This window comes from Podarcis pityusensis (assembly GCF_964106645.2).
Source record: "Podarcis pityusensis genome assembly, chromosome: 4".
NCBI classification, from domain to species: domain Eukaryota; kingdom Metazoa; phylum Chordata; class Lepidosauria; order Squamata; family Lacertidae; genus Podarcis; species Podarcis pityusensis.
This window is the reverse complement of record NC_138027.1, coordinates 100,587,726-100,612,433: the sequence shown is the minus strand read 5'-3', so window position 1 is coordinate 100,612,433 and position 24,708 is coordinate 100,587,726. Positions and strand designations below refer to the sequence as shown.

At 42.0% G+C, this 24,708-nt stretch overlaps 1 protein-coding gene across 9 annotated transcripts in view; it reads right to left on the bottom strand.

Moving 5' to 3' along the window:
- Positions 1-4,825: 4,825 nt before the first annotated feature.
- PCDH9 (protocadherin 9) overlaps positions 4,826-24,708 on the bottom strand; it is a 759,938-nt gene continuing 740,055 nt past the window's right edge. For 8 of the 9 annotated variants that reach the window (XM_081002919.1, XM_081002923.1, XM_081002924.1 and 5 more), the window contains one exon: positions 4,826-7,211. In XM_081002919.1, the coding sequence (XP_080859045.1) occupies positions 6,838-7,211 (374 nt within the window). In that variant the 3' untranslated portion in view covers positions 4,826-6,837. The remainder of the gene's footprint in view (positions 7,212-24,708) is intronic. The other variant, XM_081002920.1, reaches the window with a different exon arrangement.

Here is a 24,708-nt window from a genome sequence, read left to right as displayed (position 1 = left end):
GGCAGGATACAAACTTAATTAAATAAAATTGGTTGTGTCGGCTGGAGTGATAGAAATTGGGAGTCCAGCAACATCAAGAGAACCCCAGGTTCCTCATTCTTTCTTAAACTGAAAAATGTTCTAATGCTAAATGCATACAGTGTTAATTGTACTCAGACAATATTTTAGATGTACCAAATCAAAGGAATGCATATAGGCAACTCCCAATTTATGCAGGTTTCACATTCCAAATGTGCATCAGCGGTACATCCATGTGCCCACCCCATTCTGCCACAGCCCCACCCCTTGCAATGCCAAAAACAAGTGTGCTGAACGTGCTCAAATGGGGAGTCACCTGTATACCACACAAAGTTCTGCTCATTTGTGTTTCACCTTTGAGGGGTGAGCAATACGTTACACTAGATTTGAATGTAATATTTGCCCTTTGTGTGTGCTAGGTCACAAGTCATTCATGCCCTCAAGTTGTAGTAGTTGTTATTCTGTCAGAGTTCTTCACTGCAAAAAAGTCCCTTACAAAAATTAACAGCCAAAGGCATGCCATAAAATGAAAAAGAACACATTTCAATAAAATCATTACAATGACACAGCAAAATATTAGCGGTGAGTTGCGGTATGAGCTGGATCATTTGCAAATGAAGAACCATACAACTTGTATAAATGATTAGAAAAAAAATTCCTTGCAATGTGTTTTCTTCTTCTTCTTTTTTAAAAAAAAGTTTCTACCAAATGTGCCAGCAGATGAAGCATTTATTGCCCCACTTGGTTTCCCTCCCGTATACAGTGGAACAGTCTAGCCTTCCTCTGTGGCCAGCATGGAAATGCAGTGGGAAAGAAGAGGTAAGGTGGATCTCTTTGTTTCTCTTTGGATGCCTTTAAAAGATGATTGGACAAACTCATGGAGGACAAAGCTATCAGTGGCTACAACCCTGAAGCAGGAAGGAGGATTATAGGTGGGGAGACGTCTCTTCCTTGAAGGCTTCCCATGGGCATCTGCTTAGTCACTGTGGAAACGGGATGCCATTGGCCTGATCCAGGACTCTTGGATTCTTAAGTTCCTCTGCCTTTCCCTTCTGACTGTGGAGCTTAACTTCCTCCATGGTCAGCATGGAAATCAAGCGAGCTGGTGAAGAAAGGACCAAGTGAAGTGCAGCTCCTCTACGAGTCTGTTCACTTTTCTGTAGGGGATTCCTTGTTTCCTGTGGCATCCAGGCAAGTCCACATCACAGTGTAGCTGAATGTAAGGTTTGCAATGGGGAGGGTGTTTTGGAGAAGAGAAGGTGGAGGGGTACAAGAGGGGGGTACTGTCCCTTCCTTGCCAGAAGTTTCCACACAGAAATTCACAGTAGCAGTTCTTCTTCCTCCCATGCCAGATCTAGATTTACCTTGCGATTGTGGGTCTGGATTCCCTCGTGGAAGAAAGCTGCTCAGACAGCAATTGTAATGTGAGGAGCGGAACAACCACTTAGAGAAGGATACCTCCGCAGTTGCACTGTGGGGCGCTTTTCAGCAAAGATAAGGGCTGCTCCGCCAACCTCAGGCTGCCTGCCTTCTTCTACAACCAGCCCAGGTGGTGGCCCTGCCTGTCGGCTTCCTCCTGCTTAGACTCAGTGTTGCCCTCAGTAGGGAGGAGGATGGGGACAAAACTAGACTTCCTTGGCTCTGTCGGTCATTTACTCTGACTTTGCCTCCTCCTGACTTCTCTGCCTTCCCTCAGCCTGAGGGTGACATTTCTACATGGGCAACCTTCTGGGGCAACATACCGGTGGAGGGTGGAGCAGTGGCACCCAGTGGGTGGAGCAAAGTGAGAACTGCGCAAGCAGGAAGCAAAAGAGGGCAAGTCCTCGACCGTGGGCAATTTAAATAGCCCAAGCCATGCCCCCAGACCGACCGCATTGTTCAGTCCAAGGGATGATGTGGTCGAGGACTCCAATGGCGCCGGGGCTATCCCCTCCTTGTGCCCAGCATGCAACGTCATCTCCCCGGGAACAGGAAATGGCTTTGTCTGAGTTTGCATACTTGAGGGAGAAGTAAAAACTTATACTCTTGACAAAATAAAATAGAGTTGACTATTTATTTATGTATGTATGTATGTATGTATGTATGTTACTGTTATCTTTTTCACTTGGAGAAAGCAATCAATAATAATAATAATAATAATAATAATAATACCCCGCCCATCTGACTGGGTTTCCCTAACCACAAAAAAGTCTATTACAGTTTCTGTTTTCCTATCAGTTTGCAAAATTCTGCAGACTTCTGAGGGGAGGAAAAGGCCCTTGTGTTCCCCTGCTGAGAGGCAGCTCCTGGAAGTGACAGGAGCAAAGCCTCCAGATACAGCCAAGCAGGCTCACTGTTAATCACCCCTTAATGCCTGGCTCTGGTTCATGTGATCCTAACAAGCATTTGAATGGTCCCTTGGGCTGATCTGCATGTTCATCCTCTGCCGGGGGAGGAACACTGCCCTTTCTCTGCCACATTGTTGAATTCCTGTCAGGATGTAAACTAAGGGCTTATTTAGAGATATATGGGATTTACCCAGCAGTCTCGGGATGCCAGAGGGACTGCGCCAGCCTATTGGCTGGAAATGAAGGTGTATTCACCGAGCACGTATAGAGGGCCAACTGCAGATCCTGTTGAAGTCCATGGCACAATTCTCACTGCCTTTAATTGGATTTAGATCAAGTTCTTGGCGTCCTCCCATATTAAAGCTGATCTCTAAATGCTTTTTCTTAATGAACAGAATTTATTCAGAAGCTCTTCTCAAGGTTTAAGATTACCAGCAAACAACCTTCCAAGTAAACGGAATGGTTTATTCAAAAGAAGAAAATATTCTCTTTCATCTTCCATTCAGTATGTGAGTTGATTTGCAACATTACTCATCCTGATTCTCTTGAGTGATTCTTGGGCCTGAATGGAGAAAAAGTGTGGTTTCAGGGGGACAAAATCATAGATAATACAATGAAACTGTTGCTGGACTTCAGAGTTTCAATGCTGATATAGTACAAAGTGCAAAGTATATAGTATATAGTACAAAGAAAGTTGGCTAAGTGTAGATAACACCTGATATGAAGGGAGACCTAAGCTAGATGTCTCCCTGATAGCTACACTTCTATGTGCAGGGAATTGTGGGTATGCAGTTGTCCCTGCACTCAGAATTAGTCTTCCACATGTTCTGCTGTTAGTGTAGACTCATTCTCAAACAACAACACCAACTCCTAACAACTGCTTTCCCAAAGACCTGTACTGAACCTGGTGTCTCTCCCTTCAAATCCTTCTTTAAACCAATTTTTCCCATGAATCCACATACCTGAGTCTTTATTCACAATAAATTCCACACATATGCAACTGTATTCACTCAGTGATAGTGATGGTGCTTATTAATAGACATTATTGTGTTCTAGCTCCAAGTCTTGTCAGCCAGCCAAGTTCCCACAACAGTTCTGTGTGTGTATCCAGCTGCAAAAATGACTTAGGATTTGAAAAGCCATTGCATTGAAGAGTACTTTCTATTTGTCATCCTGTTCCATCGGTGTCAGGTATTTGCCCATTCTTTTTTTCTTTTTTCATGATCAGTTGATGGTATTATGTGATCGAGTGATCAGTACAATCATCATACAAATGCATGTACTAATATGGGTAACATTGTTTCTACTCTTAGATGCTGTCAAGTGAAAACATGGGAGAAATCACCTGAGTACACACTGCCATGAATACATCATATGACTTTGTTCTACCAACATTAATTGTCACCATGTGTTTGATTTTGTTGTGTCTGTGTGTGCTCACATATAATAGACAACCAAACTATGATCAAATTTTAATATTTTTCTCCTGGCTTGTTGATGTTCCTCAGCATATGGTACCAGGGCCTCAAAGTATTCCACTTCTGAGCGTAAGGGACAATCAAATGAACATGATATGTAGAAGGAAAACAATTTAATAACAGGTTGCCAAGAATCAGATAATAATTCATGTCAGATAACAAAAGCATCCTTTAGTCAGTAGTGTGGCATTAGCCCCAATATTGTTTCATAAGCCTGGCAGCTGTAGAAAGGTAATAAAGAGGGTGGAAAACCTAACAAAAATAGTAATTTGAAGGCTCTGTTCACGCAAAGTATGTGTATGAATTTCAAGGGAAGCTAAAAGGATTTCTGTTGTGATAGGGGGCAGGTGAGTGGTACGTAATGTGTCTCTAAATTGCCACCAATTTTATACCTGAAATGGACCAGGTGAGACATCTGTAGAAATTTCTAGAAAGTTAACCTAATATTTATAAGGTTCATGAAAATTCTGACAGGGAGCGGAAATGTTTCACACCTCCCTACCACGCAGTTCGACTATGGATAAAGTGACCCATAATTTGTTGGAAGGAGGGATTTAGAAATGGATGAATGGAGCACCATTTCTGATTTCCTCCTCACCAACACTCACAGGTTGCCTGCAGTAACGCCTCCAGGCACATCAAAAGAGAGGCAGGCAGAACGTTCAAATGGAAAAAGAAGATTGGGAACGAAGGGAGGACTGAGAAGGCAGGCAAGTCCACAGTACCCATTACTGCCCTTTGACACCCACAATGTTCTGGCAAAGCCAAACAGGCCCAGTTCATCCTGGTCAGCAACTTCTGCCTGTTACATCTTTTTAAATATTGCCTTCTCCTATAGCCTGAGCCATTGCCATCATTTTCTTTAGCTGCCACACTTAAGGTCAAGATTTCTCCCCTTCCTGCTTGTTTCCTCTGGCTGTGCCACAGTGATTCCCCTCCCCCTTTCCTTTAATAAGGAAAATCTTAAGAAGGCATCAGGCCAAGAACTCCCACAAGACAATCAGGAATTCAGAACATTTATTGCAAGAGCTGAATAACTGTAAATAACGTTGAACTGGCAAAGCAGTAACAAGGATAACTGTTTAGATATTTATTCGGTCAAAGTCATCAAACACCCCTCACAAACTGACATAAGTACTGCAATAAGCAATGCACCCCTAACCCATTTTATGCTTGTATATTGTGGAGGAAAGAAAATGTGAACTGCTATATACAAAATAACTTCGGTTAGTTTTGGTAAGAACAAATTAACCATCAATATTAGCTACCTTTATTTTTCTGTGTGTTTATTTTAAGACTGATGTTTAACTGTGGAATAAGATAATTTTTTTCTTTTGTACTTTAAGGACTCCCCCCCACCCATGTTGCATGCTATTTGTTTAAATTGTCTGTCATGCCTTAAGAAAAAAACGCCTAAGAATGTTCAGATTAGGATTTATTAGACGTGCAACTGAGATCTTATTAACATTAGGAGTCACTTTGCTGGTTTGATTCAAGTGACACAACACTGGTACCTGCCAGGCATTGACCAACTATGGTAACAAACAGTTAAACAGCAAGAATTAGAGATTGAACCCTTTCATTTCCCCCAACTAGCCTACCAGGAGAATGCTTGGTTACATCATGAAGGCACGACACATTAAATATTTTGTGGCTATGATCTAAAAACACTTGTGTTACTACAACATCAATGCAGATGAAGATCAACACAACCGCTGCCATTTGAGCAATACAAACTGTCTTAGGTATAGACACACACAGCCCAATCGTTTTAGAAAGCAATTGTTAGATATGGATTTACTGGGTACAAAATAACTCAAGAAATGTTCCCGCACAAGCTCCATTGATATGAATGGGCACTTAGGGATCTCCCATTCAGTTCGATGGGGCTTGTATATTGGAACCACTCAGCAGATTGTTCCCCTTACCCTCCACCTAATTTTGACTAGTATCACTCTCTAGCATGATTGCAGCCAATAATGTCCATTCAGCTGCTGTCATGGTTTGTGTTCTCTTTTTCTCCCCTTTGCTTTGCAAATCAGAAAAACAACAAAAAATAATAGTGGCTAAAATCTCAAAGCCCTTACTTCAAGTGTTATTTCAGAATTGGCAATAATTTTATTGGCAATTTTTTGTCATATTAATAGTAAAATAAAATATTTCCCTCCCCTCCCTCTTTTCCTCAGTTTTTAACACAAGTGTTTTGAGCTCCTTGGAACATTGTGTGTCAGACAGACTACCAACACAGAAACACCATCACCAAAAGAAACAAAATAATAATAAAAAACAACAGGAAGCAAATGAAATAAAGTAGAAAAAAGCAACTGTGAAACACAGAATTATGCTACAGTATTTTTTTAGGTGACCGTTATAAGTACACAAAAGTTATTAATAATAATTGATTCTATTTACAAGTACTTGAACACTGATTGACTTAACAAGTGTCCACTAACGTTGTTAATAGCACAGTAGGTTTAATGTTTGCAATTTTAGTTGTTTTGTTTCAGTAAAGATGTCAAGTATAGCAGTCCCAGCACAAGATCAATGGTAACAATAACACAATTTCCTAATTGGATATGCTTTCTAAGAATTGCAATCCACCGTCTCTCTCTCACACATTCTCTCTTTCTTTTTTGCTCTCTCCATGTGAATCTTCTACTATTTGCAGCAGCAAGTCCAGGGTCAAAAAAACAAAGGAACATAAACAAACCCCCACCCGTTATCCCAAGCAAATTGAAAAAATTAAGATATTTTGCAAACTGGAGAGATTCTCTGTAAGAGTTTGATTATTTCTATTTAACAAAACCACACAACTAGTAGAAATGCTCTTTTGTGTTGCAGTTCCATGGAGCTACCACAAAGTTATGCATATCTCTGCTATGTGACGCATAGTTCTAGAGGTCTACTCAGTACATAAAGCTCTGACACACACACACACACACACACACACACACACACACACAGTATTAGCAAGTCTAACTAGGCTAAAGTCACTGTTCCAAAGAAGCCTTTCCTTATAGCTGGTTCTCCTTCGGACTCTCCACTGGTCCTGATGCTTGTTTATAGGATTTCAAGTTAGCCAAAGGAATGTCAGCCATGGGATTGCCAGGGTTGAAATGGCCTTCCCCCGAGCCAAACTGCTTTCGGTCACTGAACTGGTTTCTGTTGCTGTCTTCTTTCCAGGTTCTGGTCAACGTGTGGCCATTCACCAGTTTGTCTTTCTTAACCCATTCCTTCTGAGGTGCAAAGGTGGAGAGTGGAGACTTTGGCTGCTGGTACGAACCCAAAGAGGGAGGCATCCAGCAGTTGTCTGAGTGACCCAGGACCAGGCATTCTTGAGTGCACATCTCAGTAGCTTCAGCTAATCCTCGAGGGCCAAGAGGTCCATCTGTGGCGAGATGTGGGCACAGGCAGCAGACAAGGGGTAGGGAGTAGAAGAAAGAGAGAAAAGGGGTGGTTAGATTTTTTTTCTGTCTTTTAATAAAAAGTGTTACTTATTCATTTCAATATATACGTATATTGCCTGCCTGACTAATCTATTCACCTGACTAGGACCATAGGGGTATAAGGTGGGTAATTAACACCAGCAACAACAATTCATAAGCTGTGCAAGCAACTTACAATTATAACAGCAGCACACACACACAAAATCCGTATTAAGTACTTTATACCATGCTTTGTCCGGTTCTTCAACAATAAACCATGAAGACCCTCAAAACACCAACTAAACCATGTGAGGCAAAACAGGGAGGGTGAAGTTCCTCACCCTGCTTTACAGTGCTGAAGGCTATTGCCAGTTCCTGAGAGGGCGAGGAGCTCAATGTAGCACAGGCGTGGCAGGCGGAGCCAATCTGATCTGCCTGCCAAGGTGCCCTCACTTTCCTGGGCTCCCTGTCTCTCACTTCTCCCCTTTTCGGGAACTAGCAGCAACACTCTGCATTGGCAGGTCAGGCACTCGTGACACCAATGGTTCCCGGCTTACCCCTAAGCTACACATTTGTGGCTTCAGAGGGAGTGTAACCCCATCAAGATCGTCCACCCAGTCTAGGGAACTGCCCACTAACAGTCCATTTATCTGACCTACTTAATGGAAAGATTTTCTGGAAGCATGAAAACAGAGAAGTCTTCTTTTTAAAAAAAATGCATTTCTTTTTATTAGTTAGAGAGGTCACTGTACAAGTCAGTTTTTGAATAATAGCTGCATATTGGTGTGAGCGTTGTTTTAGAAAGCGTGAATTGTGTAGATTTGCATGAAAATGCGAGCAGAACACAGTTTCTCCCACGTCCCAACCCATCTTGAATTTCTTGCTTAGGACTGCTAGATAGAACCATATTCTGTCAAAAGGACCCACGCGTCAGCGATCACGTGTCAATTGGACGTGTCCAGAATGGTTGCGGCCTGTATGTTCAAAGCGCGAATCTAATGTAAGTAGATCTGACAGATAATGTGTTTCAGCTACAAACTTTTTTAAAAAATATCAAAGCTACAAGCTTCCCCAACCTCCACACATTCTGTGCCAAGCCTACGTGTGTGCAAGGGGTACACATAATAGGTACTCTACCTTTTAAAATAAATAAATAAATTCAAAGCCTCTCAAGTGGGAACATAATGTAAAAGCCTTGTTGCATTTTTTTCAAACTCAAGCAGGAAATGCCAGCCAGCCAACAAATTCACATAATGAATTCTGACACACATTACCACCAGTGCAGACCCACGCCTTTTCTCTACATGTTTCTCAGTGGAGTCAAACTGTGGATGAGTTATTGATCTGACCAGTGTGGATATGGTGAGAAACCAAGGAATGCAAATAGGCACCATCGAAACTGACTTAGCTCTGTATTTTTCAGTGTTATCAATCAACTCACTCACAAGATTCTAAATATATATATTCCAGTTGCAAATTACCAACAGCAAAGGCAATTTCTTTAAGGCTATTCTTTCTCTTGTTCCTAAAGAAACAAAGTTGCTTTCATTACCGTGTGTACAGACAGTCAATTGTTTCTTGATTAAAATCAAGTGACAGGAAGGTGATAGGAAGGAAATTACTGATTTATTTGGAGCACAAAGTTAACTGATAGTCAGGAAGGCTGTAGTCAAAAGTGCTTTAAAGGGCAACCCAAAGCAGAGAAGATGAAAACACAGAAAGAGGATCTGATCACTGTCACATCAGCAAAAAAAGAGGGGGGAAATGACTTTATGGAATCCCAAGTATGGAAACCAGGAGGAGGGGCTGGCAGAAATTGGGCGAGGGGGGGGAGAGAGTCCCTACATTCTGTAAGCTGCTACCAGTTTTATACTAGAGCAAATTTGGCCTTTTTATTGAGGGAAACAGACAAGTAATTTCAAGGGAAGCCAGCAGTCGTATTTGACCTAATCATACTAAGAATAGCCCCATTAAAATCAATGCACTTAAGTTAGTTAAGACAACATTGGGTCTGCTCTCAAGTATGACTTAGGTACAACTTCAAATGAGCTTCTTCACTAAAGACTGGCAAAAAGTCCCTGGGGATTTGCATACGATGCACTACTTGGTGATTCTGGTTTGCAGAACCTTCTGTACAGCATTACTCAATGAACATATCAACAGATGTTCAACTCAGGGTAATCTGACAGCACCAAGCATGTTTAAGGGGGGGGGGGAAGAGTCCTGGCTTCATGTGCGTTGTTTTGCGCTTCCGAGAGCAATTCGGTGCTGATGTTTAAAGTGCTAAGTAGCCTCAGCCTTGTATTCCTGAAGGAGCATTTCCACCCCCACCCCCACCATCGTTCAGCCCAGACACTGAGGTCCAGCTCTGAAGGCCTTTTAGTGGTTCCCTCGCTACGAGAAGTGAGGTTACAGGGAACCAGGCAGAGGGCCTTCTCAGCAGTGGCACCCGCCCTGTGGAACACCCTCTATCAGATGTCAAGGAAATAAACAATGACGACTTTTCATCTGATGGCAGCCCTGTTTTGGGAAGCTTTTAATGTGTGATGTTTTGTTTTAAAAGCTGCCCAAAATGGCAGAAGCCACCTACTCAGATAAGTGAGGTACAGGAAATTTATTTTTTTATTAAATTCACTTGTGTTAAACCCAAGGAAGACAAGTGGGTATAGCCTGAAATAAATTATTATAATTATCACTATTATTTATTAAATTTGTATACTACCCTTCATCCAAAGATCCCAGGGCAATTCACAAGACAAAAATACAAAATACATAGTAAAACAAAAACAACCCAATAACCTGCCTCCCACAAAAACAAATTAAATAAAATGTCATTAAATCATACAATAATTTAGGACTGGAAGTTTCACTTATTTTTTAAAAGAAGGTCTAAAATCCTGAGCTTTACATTTGAATCCCTGAATTTTAATGGAAGAAAAAAATTCTTTATCTTATAACTCCTTCCTGGCCTTTCCTTGTGTCTTCGAGTCCTCCCTGCTATAATCTGACACAGGTATTTCACAGATGGAGGGGGGAAGCAGCTAGTAAAAGGGAGTATTTCCAGCATATTGTTAACATTTCGAAAGGTTAATCTATAGGTTAAACGCTGATTATTTTCTTTTCTGCTGACAACAGCAATTTGCTTTTAATTAGGTTTTCTCATTTTTTTCTGCCTGAACAATAATACAATCCTATCTTGCTGACCCAAAAGGGAATAGTTTGGCAGGGATTAAATCTTTCAATGCACAATAAAGAGGGAAGAAGAGGAGGAGGAGGAGGAAGAAGAAGAAAGCCCATCACCCTCGTTCATGATAAACTGACACATTTCGTGAAATAGACACGGCTCCATTTCGAAGCTTTCAGTGGAATGAATGGAAATCCTCAGCACCAAACTTGCATGTTTCATGACCTCATCCAGAAGCTAAACAAACTAAACTCAAGTTCAAACACAACTAACATCTATTTTCGTTTGGGCTTTAAATGAGTAATAAGCCGTTTTTAAGTCAGAATGAAAATATGCTTGTGGCCCTTTAAGCCATGTCAAATTAGTCTCTTGAGAGATTTATTTCTCATTTAGTTTGCTTTCCTCAGTAACAGCTCCCGAGATCTAAGGCACTTAATTTTGGTGTAGGGTTTATGCAAGCTTTGCTGGCTGATAAGTTGGTAAAGTTTATATGGGGCTTTGGAACTGTTTGTCAGAAGAGCGATTTAAATGCATATTCTTGGTGATGAAATGCATTATCTGCACATATTCTCAGGGATGTGCCTGGAGCAACCCATTTTAAGTAGATGTATATTTTTCTTCACTCCCTGCTCCCCCGTCAATTACAATACTGGGGACATTCAGCCAATATCAGAAACATTTCTTTTGCTAACACTGCATCAGTGTTAACCCTGGTTAGTGCTAACTGTGCATTGCCTGCGCTCATGAAACAGAAATGTTTCACAGCAGCAACCCTCTCTAGTGGCAGATGGGGAATTTTCAGTCCCCACCCCCCATTGCTACAGTTATTGAGGGAAAGGGAAACCTTCAAAATATTGTGTGTGCATTGTCTCTGGAATGGGGTGGGTGGGTGGAAATATAGTAATATTTTAGCTGAAAATTGAAGCACTTGGTAGAATAAGGGGGTATAATTGCTTATATGAGTCTCATTAGATAATTTTACTATTTATACGCCACACTTACTGGGTTGCCCCAGCCACTCTGGGCAGCTTCCAAAATATATAAAAATGTAATACAGTGGTACCTCTAGTTAAGAACTTAATTCGTTCTGGAGGTCCGTTCTTAACCTGAAACTGTTCTTAACCTGAGGTACCACTTTAGCAAATGGGGCCTCCCACTGCCGCCGCACCACTGCTGAATGATTTCTGTTCTCATCCTGAAGCAAAGTTCTTAACCCGAGGTACTATTTCTGGGTTAGCAAAGTCTGTAACCTGAAGCGCAGGGGTCAGCAACCTTTTTCAGCTGTGGGCCTCGGACCTTGTGGGGGGCCGGACTATATTTTGAAAAAAAATCTATGAATGAATTCCTATGCCCCACAAATAACCCAGAGATGCATTTTAAATAAAAGGACACATTCTACTCATCTAAAAACACGCTGATTCCCGGACTGTCCGTGGGCTGGATTGAGAAGGCGATTGGGCCGCATCCGGCCCATGGGCCTTAGGTTGCCTACCCCTGCTGAAGTGTCTGTAACCTGAAGCGTCTATAACCTGAGGTACCACTGTAAAACATTAAACATTAAAAGAACCCTTCCCTATACAGAGTTGCCTTCAGACAGCTCTGGAGGCAGATAACTCCATACCCTCCAACATTTCTCCAATGAAATCAGGGCCATCCTAAAGGAAAGTGGGACATTCCGGGATCAAATCAGAAACCAGGATGATTTCTCTAAATCAGGGATGTCCCTGGAAAATAGGGACACTCTGAGGGTCTGACACAGGTTTGCATAAGATAATTTCTATCTATAGATGCATATTGAGAAACAATGACTGTAATTTCAAAAGAAATTAGTACATCTTGCCATAGTGGGAAAGACTGGCCTGTGTACTTGTTTGATCTACTGTCCAGATGCTGAATTTCACAGAATAATAAAATCACAGAATTGAGGGCCATTGAGTCCCATGACCTGTGATGCAGGAATCCTGCCCACAACCTTCCCTGGGAGGGCTTGAATTACCAACATTCTGGTTAACAGCCAGACACACTGACCCATCGCACAATTTCCAGGTCCCTCTTCAGCCTTAAACCTGACTGGACCCAGCAACTGTTTCAAATCAAGGACACCATCAAATAGAGGACTGATGGCTCCCTATCCACCCCATGCCCTGCTGCTTTTCTGAGGGGGTGAGGAGGACGTTTTTTAGTGTGTGAGAGAGAGACTGTTACAAAGGAGGCTGCTGGAGCACGCAGCACTAAAGGCTAAGCACTCAAGTATCCATAAAGTGATAACTTGTCCATCTGAATAAACCACCACAGATTTTCTTTAAAAAATCATTTCAGTCTTCCAAATAGAGTCAAGTCATACATTAAGCTGTGAATCATCAAGTTTATCCTGGTTTCCAAACGAGTATTGATTCTGCCCACGTTACAATACAGATCCACAGGATACAGAATGTGTTAGTTATGTTATCTAGGCCAGGCATGGCCAAACTTGGCCCTCCAGCTGTTTTGGGACTACAATTCCCATCATCCCTGACCACTGGTCCTGTTAGCTAGGGATGATGGGAATTGTAGTCCCAAAATAGCTGGAGGGCCAAGTTTGGGCATGCCTGTTCTAGGCTTTATTTCAGAAATTTCTAGGAGCTACAGCCAAGAGAAACAGGTTGTGACACACACACACACACACACACACACAGTCTCTACCCTGGAACATAACAACGAACCATCAGCAACACTGCAAGGGCCTTTTGGGAACCAAACTTGTTTCACAGTTACTCAGACACAAGCCTCGTTGGAGGTCAGAACAAAAGGCCCTGCACATATGAACCTGCCATGGACTAAGGCAGAGAACTGGTCAGTCTTGCCCGTTGCAACCTGCTCCAGCTGGCAGTCTCAAGCAAGAGTTTCCCCAGTGTTTCTACTGTACCAAAGACTTTTTAACTAGTGATACGAGAGACCAAAAGCTAAAACCTCCTTGATGCAAAAGGACACGCTCTGCAACTGGCATCTTCCCATCCAGGGTGAGTTCATCCTTTCTGCTCTAATTACACTGCCCCTTCCATCTCAAATCTCTTCCTGGTCGGCACTGTAAGATGAAGTGAGAAATTATGATCATGAGTGGGCTAAGTAAGATGAGAAAGGATGCTTTCTGGAATGCACACAGCCTTGGTTTTTTGGCTTTGTTTTTTTAATTCCTTTGCACAAAGAAGAAAGCATAATGTTGACTTAATGGTAATTATCTCTTCCCTGCACTGTCACCAAACAATGGCTTTCTCCCAATTTTCTGAAGTTGTTTCATCACCACATACAATGACACCACTTTAAAGCTGTTCCTGCTGCTTTTAATTTTATAATTACATTAATTTGTTTCCCTTTTCTTCATAAAAACGTCACTGAGATCTCTGTATCGAGTTTTTTTTCCTCCCACACGCTGAAGTATTTCATTGAATTCTCCTCCCCTCCCAACATCATCCTTCCCCCACCCACCCCCAAATTATTTGTTCTCCAAACAATCCAGAATAAATCTGGTTATCAGTCTTGGCTGCTTGAATATATAATGACGCAAGTGCTGATAAAACTGTACAAGCCATCTGTCTTCAAATTTAAATATTTTGAAGGCAAACACAGTCGAACATAAGCAAGAACTCCTTAAAATTGCCTTTGTAAATATTTATATCTGATTGTGCTCAAAAATAATGCCTTTTGTTGTTGTGTTTTTATTCTGTTAATAGATGTCAGGCAGCCTCACATTCATGTTGCCTCAAAAGCAGGCAGGTGGAAGACAAGAGAATAATCTGTGCCAGTCAAGTGCCTGCTCTTTCCTAATGGTGGAAATTCTGAGTGGTCTTTTATCTCATTTTATTATACCCAGAAGCTAAACTCTTATTCCATTGATTAACTCACTGCCGCAATTAGTGAGTAGCTTCTGGCAAGCTGACCGACCGCATTTCCACCTCCTGCTTCAAAGGCCTTTTGCTCAAAGGCTGGATAATTATCCTTTGACTCAGGAAGAGTCAAGACCTCAACATTACCAGCTCTCTTCTGCCCCCAAATAAATCCCACTCAAAGATATATATATATATATATATATTTGCTGCTAGGTATGAGGAAGCACATCCTGGATACAAACAGCCGTATAATTCCATACAGCTGTGACCGGAAGGTAGCAAAAGTCATTTTTTATTATTATGACCTATTTGTATTGGATTAGATTGTTATAAGATATGTGAACATAACTGTATACTTTGTCGTTCCTTTAGCTTCTAAGCCACCTTGTGTTCAGCGATATAGGAAGGTGATATTCAAATTAAAATCTGAAGAAGTGTGCATGCACACGAAAGCTTATACCAAGAACTAACTTAGTTGGTCTTTAAGGTGCTACAGGAAGGAATTTTTTTATTTTGACTATGGCAGACCAACACGGCTACCCATCTGTAATTCAAATTAAAAGTGGAAGTGGTGTGATGGTGGATATTGGGGACTCACTAGCAGTGACCTGAAGCAATGCCTAGTCTGAAAAGGTTAGCAAACTAGACAAGGACAACGTGCTGGGATTTAAAAATTGGCCACAACTTTATTGAGTCCAGATCTTGGTTGGATTGGGCTCAGGCTTTGGGTGTAAATCCCTTTGAGACCCCCGGGTGGATGGCTGAAGCATGACATGGGTCTACATGGAGGGCCCTCCTAAGGCCATCTGCTGCATGCCTTGGGTTTTGGACACAGACCTCCAACTAGACCCCTCTAACAGGGTACCTTGCTCTGAGGTGGGGGTTAGGTACCATTTCACCCCCATGAGATGTTAGACTAAGGATTCCAGCCCCATTGCCTATATCTGCCAAAGTTGTGACTATTGATATGGGGAAGGCAAAACCTCAAACAGGGCCAATCTGTTTCCAGGCATATTCCTTCCCAGCTCCAAATATGGGAACCAATATAGAACCACAGCAAAGCCAATAGCACATAAACCTAGGAAGGAAAAGGTTGGAAGACATAATCATAGCATAACTAAATAGGGTGGGAAGGATGTTCTTTGGCCGACTGCTGTTAGGCACAGCCAGCTTTTATAGGCTCAGGGCGGACTAGAGCAGGGGTCAGCAACCTGCGGCCCATGGCCCACAAGCGGCCCACAGGGGTCGTTTAAATGGCCCACGAGCCACCCCCAAATCGAGCCACCCACTTGATGAGCAGCCACGTGCTGCACTAAACCGGCGCACCATGGTGCGTGGACTTGCTTCTGCGGCACTGGAAATCGCACATGCGCAGATGCCGAAAATCGCGTCTGCACAGAGCAATCACCGTGGGAGTGAACCGGCCCAGGCGAGGTAAACCTTGCCGACCCCTGGACTAGAGTGAAGCCTGCTCCCCTCCCCTCCACTCTCAAGCCCCGCCTACTTGCCCCACCTGGCTTGGCCAGGGTTCAAATGACTGGATTCAGCTTTACACATTCAGCTTTACGTGCTTGGAGATATATAGATATATATAGATATAGATATAGATATGGACGGGCATCCGAGGGAAAAAAGACTTTGGCAATCCCACCTGCCGTTGAACCCAGTGTGTTTTGACTAAACACGCTTTTGGCTTTTCGTGCTATCCCCAGAATGTAAGCCCAGCTTAAGTTGAGAGTTGCCTGTATTCCAAACTCTGTTTGGAAGCCTTTGGGAGGGGTGGCTGCCAGCTGAGCTGGCAGATGAGTGTCAACCTGTGCTTTGAGGATTGGGCCCTAGGTCATGTGGCCAAGATGAATGGAGATTAGAATATGTGGCAGTTTATCCCTGCCCTGCCCCCACCAGGCCTCCTTTTCGGGACTTATGCTGCCTTTAATTCCATTGGTTTAAGTTCCACCAGCTGAGCCAGGGTGAGGCATTTATGTTGGCCAAGGTCTAGGAAAGCCCAAGATCTGCAGAAAATCATTGGGGTAATTCCTAGTAAATGACTGGTGGGCTTAATGCAACTTGGAGGGTCACAAGTTGTGGCAGCTTGACTCAGCAGAACTCAGGGAGGGGAGGCCTCTGAGTGTAATCCTTCCATCTCTTCTTCAACTTCATTGTTATTATTAATATTTATTCTAGGTCCCATCCTATGTTAATATGCATGATTAATATGCATGTGAGGCAAAGGCTGAGGGCAAATCCACTAGCACCTTTTCCATACTCCAAATTAAAAATACAGCTATAAAAAGAAGTTTAGTTCACGGGCGGAATATCAGTGTCATGTTCTAGATGCAGGCAGTCACCTTGAAAAAAGTGGCGGAGGAGAAACCAAGCAGGATTCTGCAAAACCTTTTGTTAGCAAATAAATGGGGATTACAGTTTTACACATCTCTCCCACAGATTTTATTCTTCGGTCACAGACGAAACGTCAACATTTGGAGATGGAGATGGTCCAAATACAACACACAGGCAGCCAAAGCAGCAGATTCTCTCCCCGGGAGAATATGGTTATTTAGACAGACTTTATAGCTCAAAAAGAACAGATACCAGCACATCTTTGTAAATCCGTACCTTCTATTTCACGGCGTGGACCTCATCCATCTTTTTAACTGCTGAAGCTACTGCTGAGGAGAACATTACCACAACTAATTCTGTCTTTTCCAAATTAGCATTTTTGTCGCATTCCCCATCTTTTCCAAATAAATTTTTAAAAAATTTATGCAAGGGATTGAAATGAACCTTCTGCATTTGACATATTTGCTAATAAAAGCAGAGCACCCACAGCATTGGATTAATATCCACTTTATTAACACATATTTTCTGTTATTTAGTTGAGATGTTTTAGCCAGCTGCTAGGGAGATAAAATGAATAGAAATTTATTGAGTTTGCTTATGTTTTTTGCTGAGAGAAATGCAGAACAATCTAGACTAAACACTGAGAACTATTTGGTCATCCAACAGACGTACTGAATATTTCTGAGTGCTGCAGATGGAAGTGGTGCCATTTTTGCTTAACTGACTGGAAAAGTTAAGGGGGCAGAATGGTGGATCCCTGTTAACTCTCTAGAACAGGGCAGTCACTTACAGACTCCTTGTTAAAACCGTGTTTATGGAAGACAAACATACTCGGCTACGAGTGATCACCAAAGAAGAAGAAGAAGGCGGCAACCTAAGGCCCGGGGGCCGGATGCAGCCCAATCGCCTTCTCAATCCGGCCCGTGGACGGTCCAGGAATCAGCGTGCTTTTACATGAATAGAATGTGTGCTTTTATTTAAAATGCATCTCTGGGTTATTTGTGGGGCATAGGAATTCGTTCATTTTTTTCCTTCAAAATATAGTCCATCCCACCACATGGTCTGAGGGACGGTGGACCTGATCTAGAAGCTTTTGGGTAATAGACATGCAGGTGTCAGTGTCTGCAGAAACTACTATAGTCCAGTTGTTGCCTAACCATACCTTCCACACTACACAAGTATTTGAATCACTACCACTTTGCACCTCTGGACTGCCGCGGTGTGAACACCTTGCACGTCTCAATTGCATTTGCCCTGAATGCTGCTGTGGATGCCTGCAGCTTTAAGCTGATCAACAGGATAGAACTGATCACCTTACATCTGGGCAGTGCTCCTTTTCAGCAGGTACCCATGGGTATGCAATACCTGCACCTTTTTTTGTTGCTGTTAAAAAGGGTGGTGCTTGCTGTAGCAAGTTCATGGTGAGTACCGACACCTATTTTTCTAGAAAAAAAGCACTGCATCTGGGATAAACTAAGTGATCTTTGCTATTTTCTTAAATTATAAAATAAGTATGATAGACTTTGTTGCATATGTTGCTTAGACATTCATTTGTCCTAAGATGTTCTAAAAAGCAACAATCACCTGTTGTGCAATTTCCATGTTATTTCACATAAATTGAAAGTATATAAATTTGTTAAAGCCAACTTCCTGCAGTATGTATACAGATTCCAACATCAGTAGGACAAGAGCTGCAGAAGTTGTCACAGCAGCAGAAATCCAACATCGGATCTCTCTCTGCACCCATGGAGGAAGAGATCCAACACTTTCTGTTGTTGTTGTTTAGTCATGTCGTGGGTGCTTATGTCAGATGATGTGGTTAAATTCAAGGTGATGCCCACTTCCTTTGTGGGTGCATTAACATTATGGTTGCTAGCCATGAAACCAGCAGTGACTGAGCACTCACTTGTGCATAAGTACTTCTTCCCAAGTGTGACTTGTTGTTGTTTAGTCGTTTAGTCGTGTCCGACTCTTCATGACCCCATGGACCAGAGCACGCCAGGCACTCCTGTCTTCCACTGCCTCCCGCAGTTTGGTCAGACTCATGTTTGTAGCTTCGAGAACACTGTCCAACCATCTCGTCCTCTGTTGTCCCCTTCTCCTTGTGCCCTCAATCTTTCCCAACATCAGGGTCTTTTCCAGAGAGTCTTCTCTTCTCATGAGGTGGCCAAAGTATTGGAGCCTCAGCTTCAGGATCTGTCCTTCCAGTGAGCACTCAGGGCTGATTTCCTTCAGAACGGATAGGTTTGATCTTCTTTCAGTCCATGGGACTCTCAAGAGTCTCCTCCAGCACCATAATTCAAAAGCATCAATTCTTCGGCGATCAGCCTTCTTTATGGTCCAGCTCTCACTTCCATACATCACTACTGGGAAAACCATGGCTTTAACGATACGGACCTTTGTTGGCAAGGTGATGTCTCTGCATTTTAAGATGCTGTCTAGGGATCCAACACTTTCTAGGCCCATAAGATAAGCATATTATTCTGTTCCCCCATATCTCGGAATCATTCTTTAAGGCAGGTTGGCTAATCCCTGGTCCAGCCAGGTGATTTTCCTTGGCCTTCAGAGACCCCAACATAAAATCCCCCCCCCAACTATGTTGGGTACTCTGAAAAGGAAAAGGAAAAGAAGAAAGAAAGATGGACTCTACATAGTAGTTGTATTGTAGTTGTTCAAACTTCAAGAAATGAACTTGACACCTGACCTATGCAAGTAGCACCCCCAGGAAATTCCCAGACTGCAATAACCAAGATCAAAAAACAGACACAGAATGTTCTGGTCTTCCTTGCCTCACACCAACCACAGTTCTTATTGTAGGCTCACCAGGCAGCAACTTCACTTAAGTTGACTCTGGCAAGTGCCAATGTAATATACTATTTAGGAGTGCTAGACAAGGAGTGGACAGGCCCAAGTTCAAATTCAGATCCCCACTTAGCTAATAAAACTGGCTGTGTGGCTGTGGGCGAGCCACTCCTTCTCAAACTAGTCTATCTCACAGAAATGTAGTGAAAGTAAGATTAGGAAAAGGGCAGGAAAATCGTCAAAAAGACAAGATCCAAAATAGAGTGTAATGAGGGCAATAAACATAGTGTTCTACATGCACAGTTCCCTTCAGTGAATAATTTTAAAAACCTGCTAAACCTGTTTTACCAAAGATGACAGTGAGACAAAGGAATGTGTGACTAAACCAAGGGCAACAATGCTTTAGTCGTATCACTTTCAACTCTCTTTTCTTAAAAAAAAAAAAGGATTGTCTCTTTCTTTCCAGCCAAAATTGCATTTCAAGAGTTTTATTGAGACATTGGATATACTTCAGCTATTTTCTATTTTAAAATGCTTCAAGGGAGCTAAAATCCAGTCCTGCTGAATGGATGACATTACATCAATGTCAAGGAAGGCAGTGATACCTCCACTGAGTTCATCAGCATCTCTAATTCCCTCAAACACCTGTGCACCTCAGTGGCTTTATGATTATGAATAGTTCCACTGACTAGAACAGGACTACTCAAAGTTACTTGCAAAAACTTCTATATTAGTACACATATTTTCCCACCTTGAAAACTAACAATTTCCTACTGCTGTCCTGATGAACACTCTTTTATCTTCACATTTTCAGTCCTGATGTGCAGAGAACCATGGATCTTCTGGTTGAACTCTCTCTTTTTCCAACCGTGAAACATGCCTTAAGAACCCCTTTGATGTTCTCTGACTATCTTTATTTCTCACCCTTCATATTTTTGATTTGGTCACAGTGCTCAGCGGATGAAGTGCACTGCAGGTTCTTAGCAACCATAGGGTAGCTACCAAGCATCAGTTTAAATTACACGCAAAGCATCTGGTAATTAATTTGAGGTGAACACTTGTGTGAATGACTTCATTTGCACCTACTGCCAATGAAGGCAAACAAATGCCAAAAAAAAAATCTCATAGATTTTAATGGGACTTGCTTCCAATGAAATGTGATTAGAATGAGAACCAAAGGCACATTCATACCTAAACCAAAAGGATTGGGCGGTTTTTAAATAAGATTCGTAAAGGAAACCATGAATGTACAAGATGGGGCAAACCTGGATTTATTGCTACATTTATCAGATAACAGCTGGCTCAACTGGAGATCTCCTGAATCCTAAACTGCTCACCCCAGTGGATCTTGCCGTAGGATTGCCCGCTATGTTAGGTCCATTGATTTCAATGCAACTACTCTGCATAAATGTTAGTTGAATACCACCCAATATTTAGGTCCTCAAAGAGCTTCCTAGGTCAAGCTGTTTCAACTGCAATAAGTTGGCAATTGAAGCATCAGCCAGACCTGCTACTTTTTTAAAAATCACATTGAAATTTTCCCATAAGCAGTGAGTCAGCATTTCCTATTACACTGTTCTCATATATATTTACCTTGAAAAAACAACAATGGATAGCATACTTAAAACCTCAGAAACCATGAACTAAACTAATTTTAACTTGATGAAACCTGTTTTCCAGATGACTACAAAGAAACAAACAGTTGAGAAAAATGTTTGGAAATGCAATTTGGGAAAACAGGAGATACTTTCTATGGATTTTAAGCAGTAATTTATGTTTTATACAAGCTCCATGTTATATAAAAAAAATGAAGATGCTAGTTATGGTTTACAGATATTTCCCGCTGCCTACTGTTCACAATAGTGTGATTATACAAATCTTTAAAATAATAATAATATTTTTTAATCCCAAACTTGTGCCCCCTTCAAATAGCTCTTTGTCTTATGCCAACAATGTCACCCTTAAGAGACAGACTAATCTAAAAGTGAAGTTGTGAAAAATTTAATTGCCAAATTTAAACTGATGATTATCCATTCACTGGCTGAATTAATGGATTAATCATCAACTTCCAGAGCCTCAAAATGATTTAAACCTAATCATACGCAATCAGTGATGAATACACTAAAACGATCTATTGGACATCATTGTTAAGGGACCATTATAGAGTTAAATTTAGAAATTCCTATTATTATGAGCTGGGGTCAGTCTCTATACACTTAGACTTTTATTTCTTGTTATTTTAGCTCAGTATTTCTTTCCAGCTATAAAACAGCATGACATTTGGCCTGCAATAACAGTAAGAGTTTGATTTTTTTTTTAAAGGGCTCCTATAAATTATATGTACCTCAACACTCCCTAATCTCTCTTTTTACATATATGATGAAGTTCTTTATATCACAGTGTATATAAAATTACAGTAAGAACAGACATTCCTGATTCTGACCCTAAAAACTCATAAGAGGTGGGGCCACTAGGGGCGCATCAGAAGATGGCTGACAATAACATCTCTCCGACCCACACGAGGTAATTTGGAGGCTGTGATGGGAGTAAATAGCCTCCCTACCCCCCCCCAGGATTGGGGGGGGGGGACTCCCCTTGCCTGCTGTGCCCTATACCACCCCCGAATTTGTGGGGATGGGGGCACTAGGCACAACGCCCTCCTGTGGGATTTCGGCGCTCCTGGACGCCGTCTCTGATCCGCGCCACTAGCTGCAAGAACTTCAAAAGAAACAATTTGGATGAAGCGAATGCACATATTTCAAGGAAGGAGGGGGAGTAAAGACTGCTAACAGAAGAGATCTCTGATAAAACAAGGAACAAGTATAAATCATGAGAAGATACGCCAAGACTCAGTATGGCAAAGGGACTGATGGGGGAGGGGGAAAAACTTTCCTTTCTTTCCTTTATGTGATTAAACAAGAATCCCCCCCCCTCACAAGTCAGAAATGTCGTTTTAAGGACTTAAGCTGTGGATTTAAGGCTGTGTGGAGATAAACTTTCGAACCAAAGCATGTTTTAAGAAGAGCGTAGAATGTATAAGGGCTTTGGAATGACGCAGTTAAAAATACCGTCGCCATATTGGGAAGTTCTGTTGGAGGACTTATGTCTGGGAGGAGAAATAGAGAAATAGAGCTGTTTTTATATTGTGGGTGAAACTCCTCAGAGGGACTTAAGAACGACAGTTCTGTAATTAATGATGGAAAGAGCGATGTTATCTATGAAGGTGATGATATATGGAAACCATCTCAATTTGAGGACTGGAAGAACGGAAAAATTCACACAGGATTATTATTGGTGTTTATCGGCTTAAGGAGACTATCAGAAGAGATCATAAAGAAAAAAGAGAAAATATATGAACAAGATGTGATGTGGAAACAGCAAGATAAGACTGGGTAGAATTATGAACTTTGTTTGGACTGATTGGGACGCAGTAGCAAGAAGATGATCAGAATCCTCCTTCGGATCTTGAAATATGGGTCCCCTCAACAAAATTTAAAATTTGGCTTTGTAATTCGGAATTTATGTGATGTGATTTGATTTGATTGGCCGGTTAATAAAAAATATTTTAAAAAATAAAAATAAAAACTCATAAGAGGATAGAAATATCTCAGGTGCACCCAGTAAGTAAAACAACATCGGAACAGGCCAGACTAGCGTAAGGACTACTTCATTATCTGGCAGTCATGTGGTTGCTGTTTTTTTAAATACAGTGGATGCTCGAGTTGCAAACGTGATCCGTAAGGGAGGCATGTTCGCAACCCGCAGCGCCTTGTCTGCGCACGAGCGGGTCGCAATTTGGCGCTTCTGCACATGCACAAAGCACTATTTAGTGCTTCTGCGCAAGCGTCAAAACCCGGAAGTAACCTGTTTTGGTACTTCGGGGTTCGGTGTGGTGCACAACCCAAAAACATGCAACCTGAAGCGTCTGTAACCTGAGGTATGACTGTACTGATGATGATAATAGCAACATCTACTTATTTTTCAAATGCTGCTTTTCCAAACATAGTAGTGGGCAGTACTTCTTTTCTAGAAAAAAAAAGTTGCAGGCACTGCGTACCCTTGATTACCCTTAGAAAAAAAGCACTGGAGGCAGCCAGGTTCATCTGTTACAGTTACAGCAAAAGCAAGCGAACAAAATAATCTTGTAGCACTTTAAAGAATAAGAAGAAAACAAGTTTTTTCAATGAAGTTTATGCAATAATACATGTTTTAGAGTTTAAGGTGTTGCAAAACTGGCTGCAATCCTAAATATGGTTGAACCATCTTATACAAATCCTGGTTTGGCTTTCCACGATAGGGCAGAATTAAGAGGGGAGGGTCACTCTTGCACTCCTCTATTCACTGTGGGGAAGTGGGCAGGGGATGAGAGAGAGAGAGAGAGAGAGAGATTTGGAGCATGCTGGGTAGCTTTGATGGTTTTGAATCTTTTTCTCCCAACCCCCGTGATGCGCTCCCTTTCAACCATACTGATGCAAAGAACCAACATCACCAACATCAGGGAGCTGAAACTTTCTTTGGTTGCAAGAAGGGAGGCACCCAAAATCTCTCTGCAGTGTGTGGGCTTGCTTTCTGGTGTCACAGAGCGGGACACCCAATATATTCCTATGGATGCTTTCCCAGTGACCATAGGATTCTGGTTTTTTATTTTTGAAGGAGTAGGTTTGTGTCAGGGAAATGTGGCACACACTGCATTGTACATTACACAAGTGTCCCATCTGTGTTAATTCTGATAAAACTGTCCTGATTTTCACTTCTCAGATGAATGTGTGGTGCAGAACTTAGTTATCACAGATTGCTTTAGGATGCAAAGTGGTGGCCAAGTCGCCAAAACAGTTGCTGCTGCTGTCATTTACATCTACAGAGAGAGAGAGAGAGAGAGAGAGAGAGAGAGAGAGAGAGAGAAGCCTTGTTTGGGAGGGGGAAGAGGCTGTCTGTTGCTAATGGTGAGCCCCAATGCTAAGAAACTGCTGGAGGATTTGTCTTCCCCCTTAACAACTTAGGTGAAATGGCTGCCCCAAATCTGGCTGCCCACAAATAGTGTGGGAATTTCAAGAAGGCATTCTGTGTACAGTACAGTGGTACCTCAGGTTACAGACGCTTCAGGTTACAGACTCTCCTAACCTAGAAATAGTACCTCGGGTTAAGAACTTTACCTCAGGATAAGAACAGAAATCTCGCGGCGGTGCAGCAGCAGCAGCGGGAGGCCCCATTAGCTAAAGTGGTACCTCAGGTTAAGAACAGTTTCAGGTTAAGAACGGACCTCCAGAA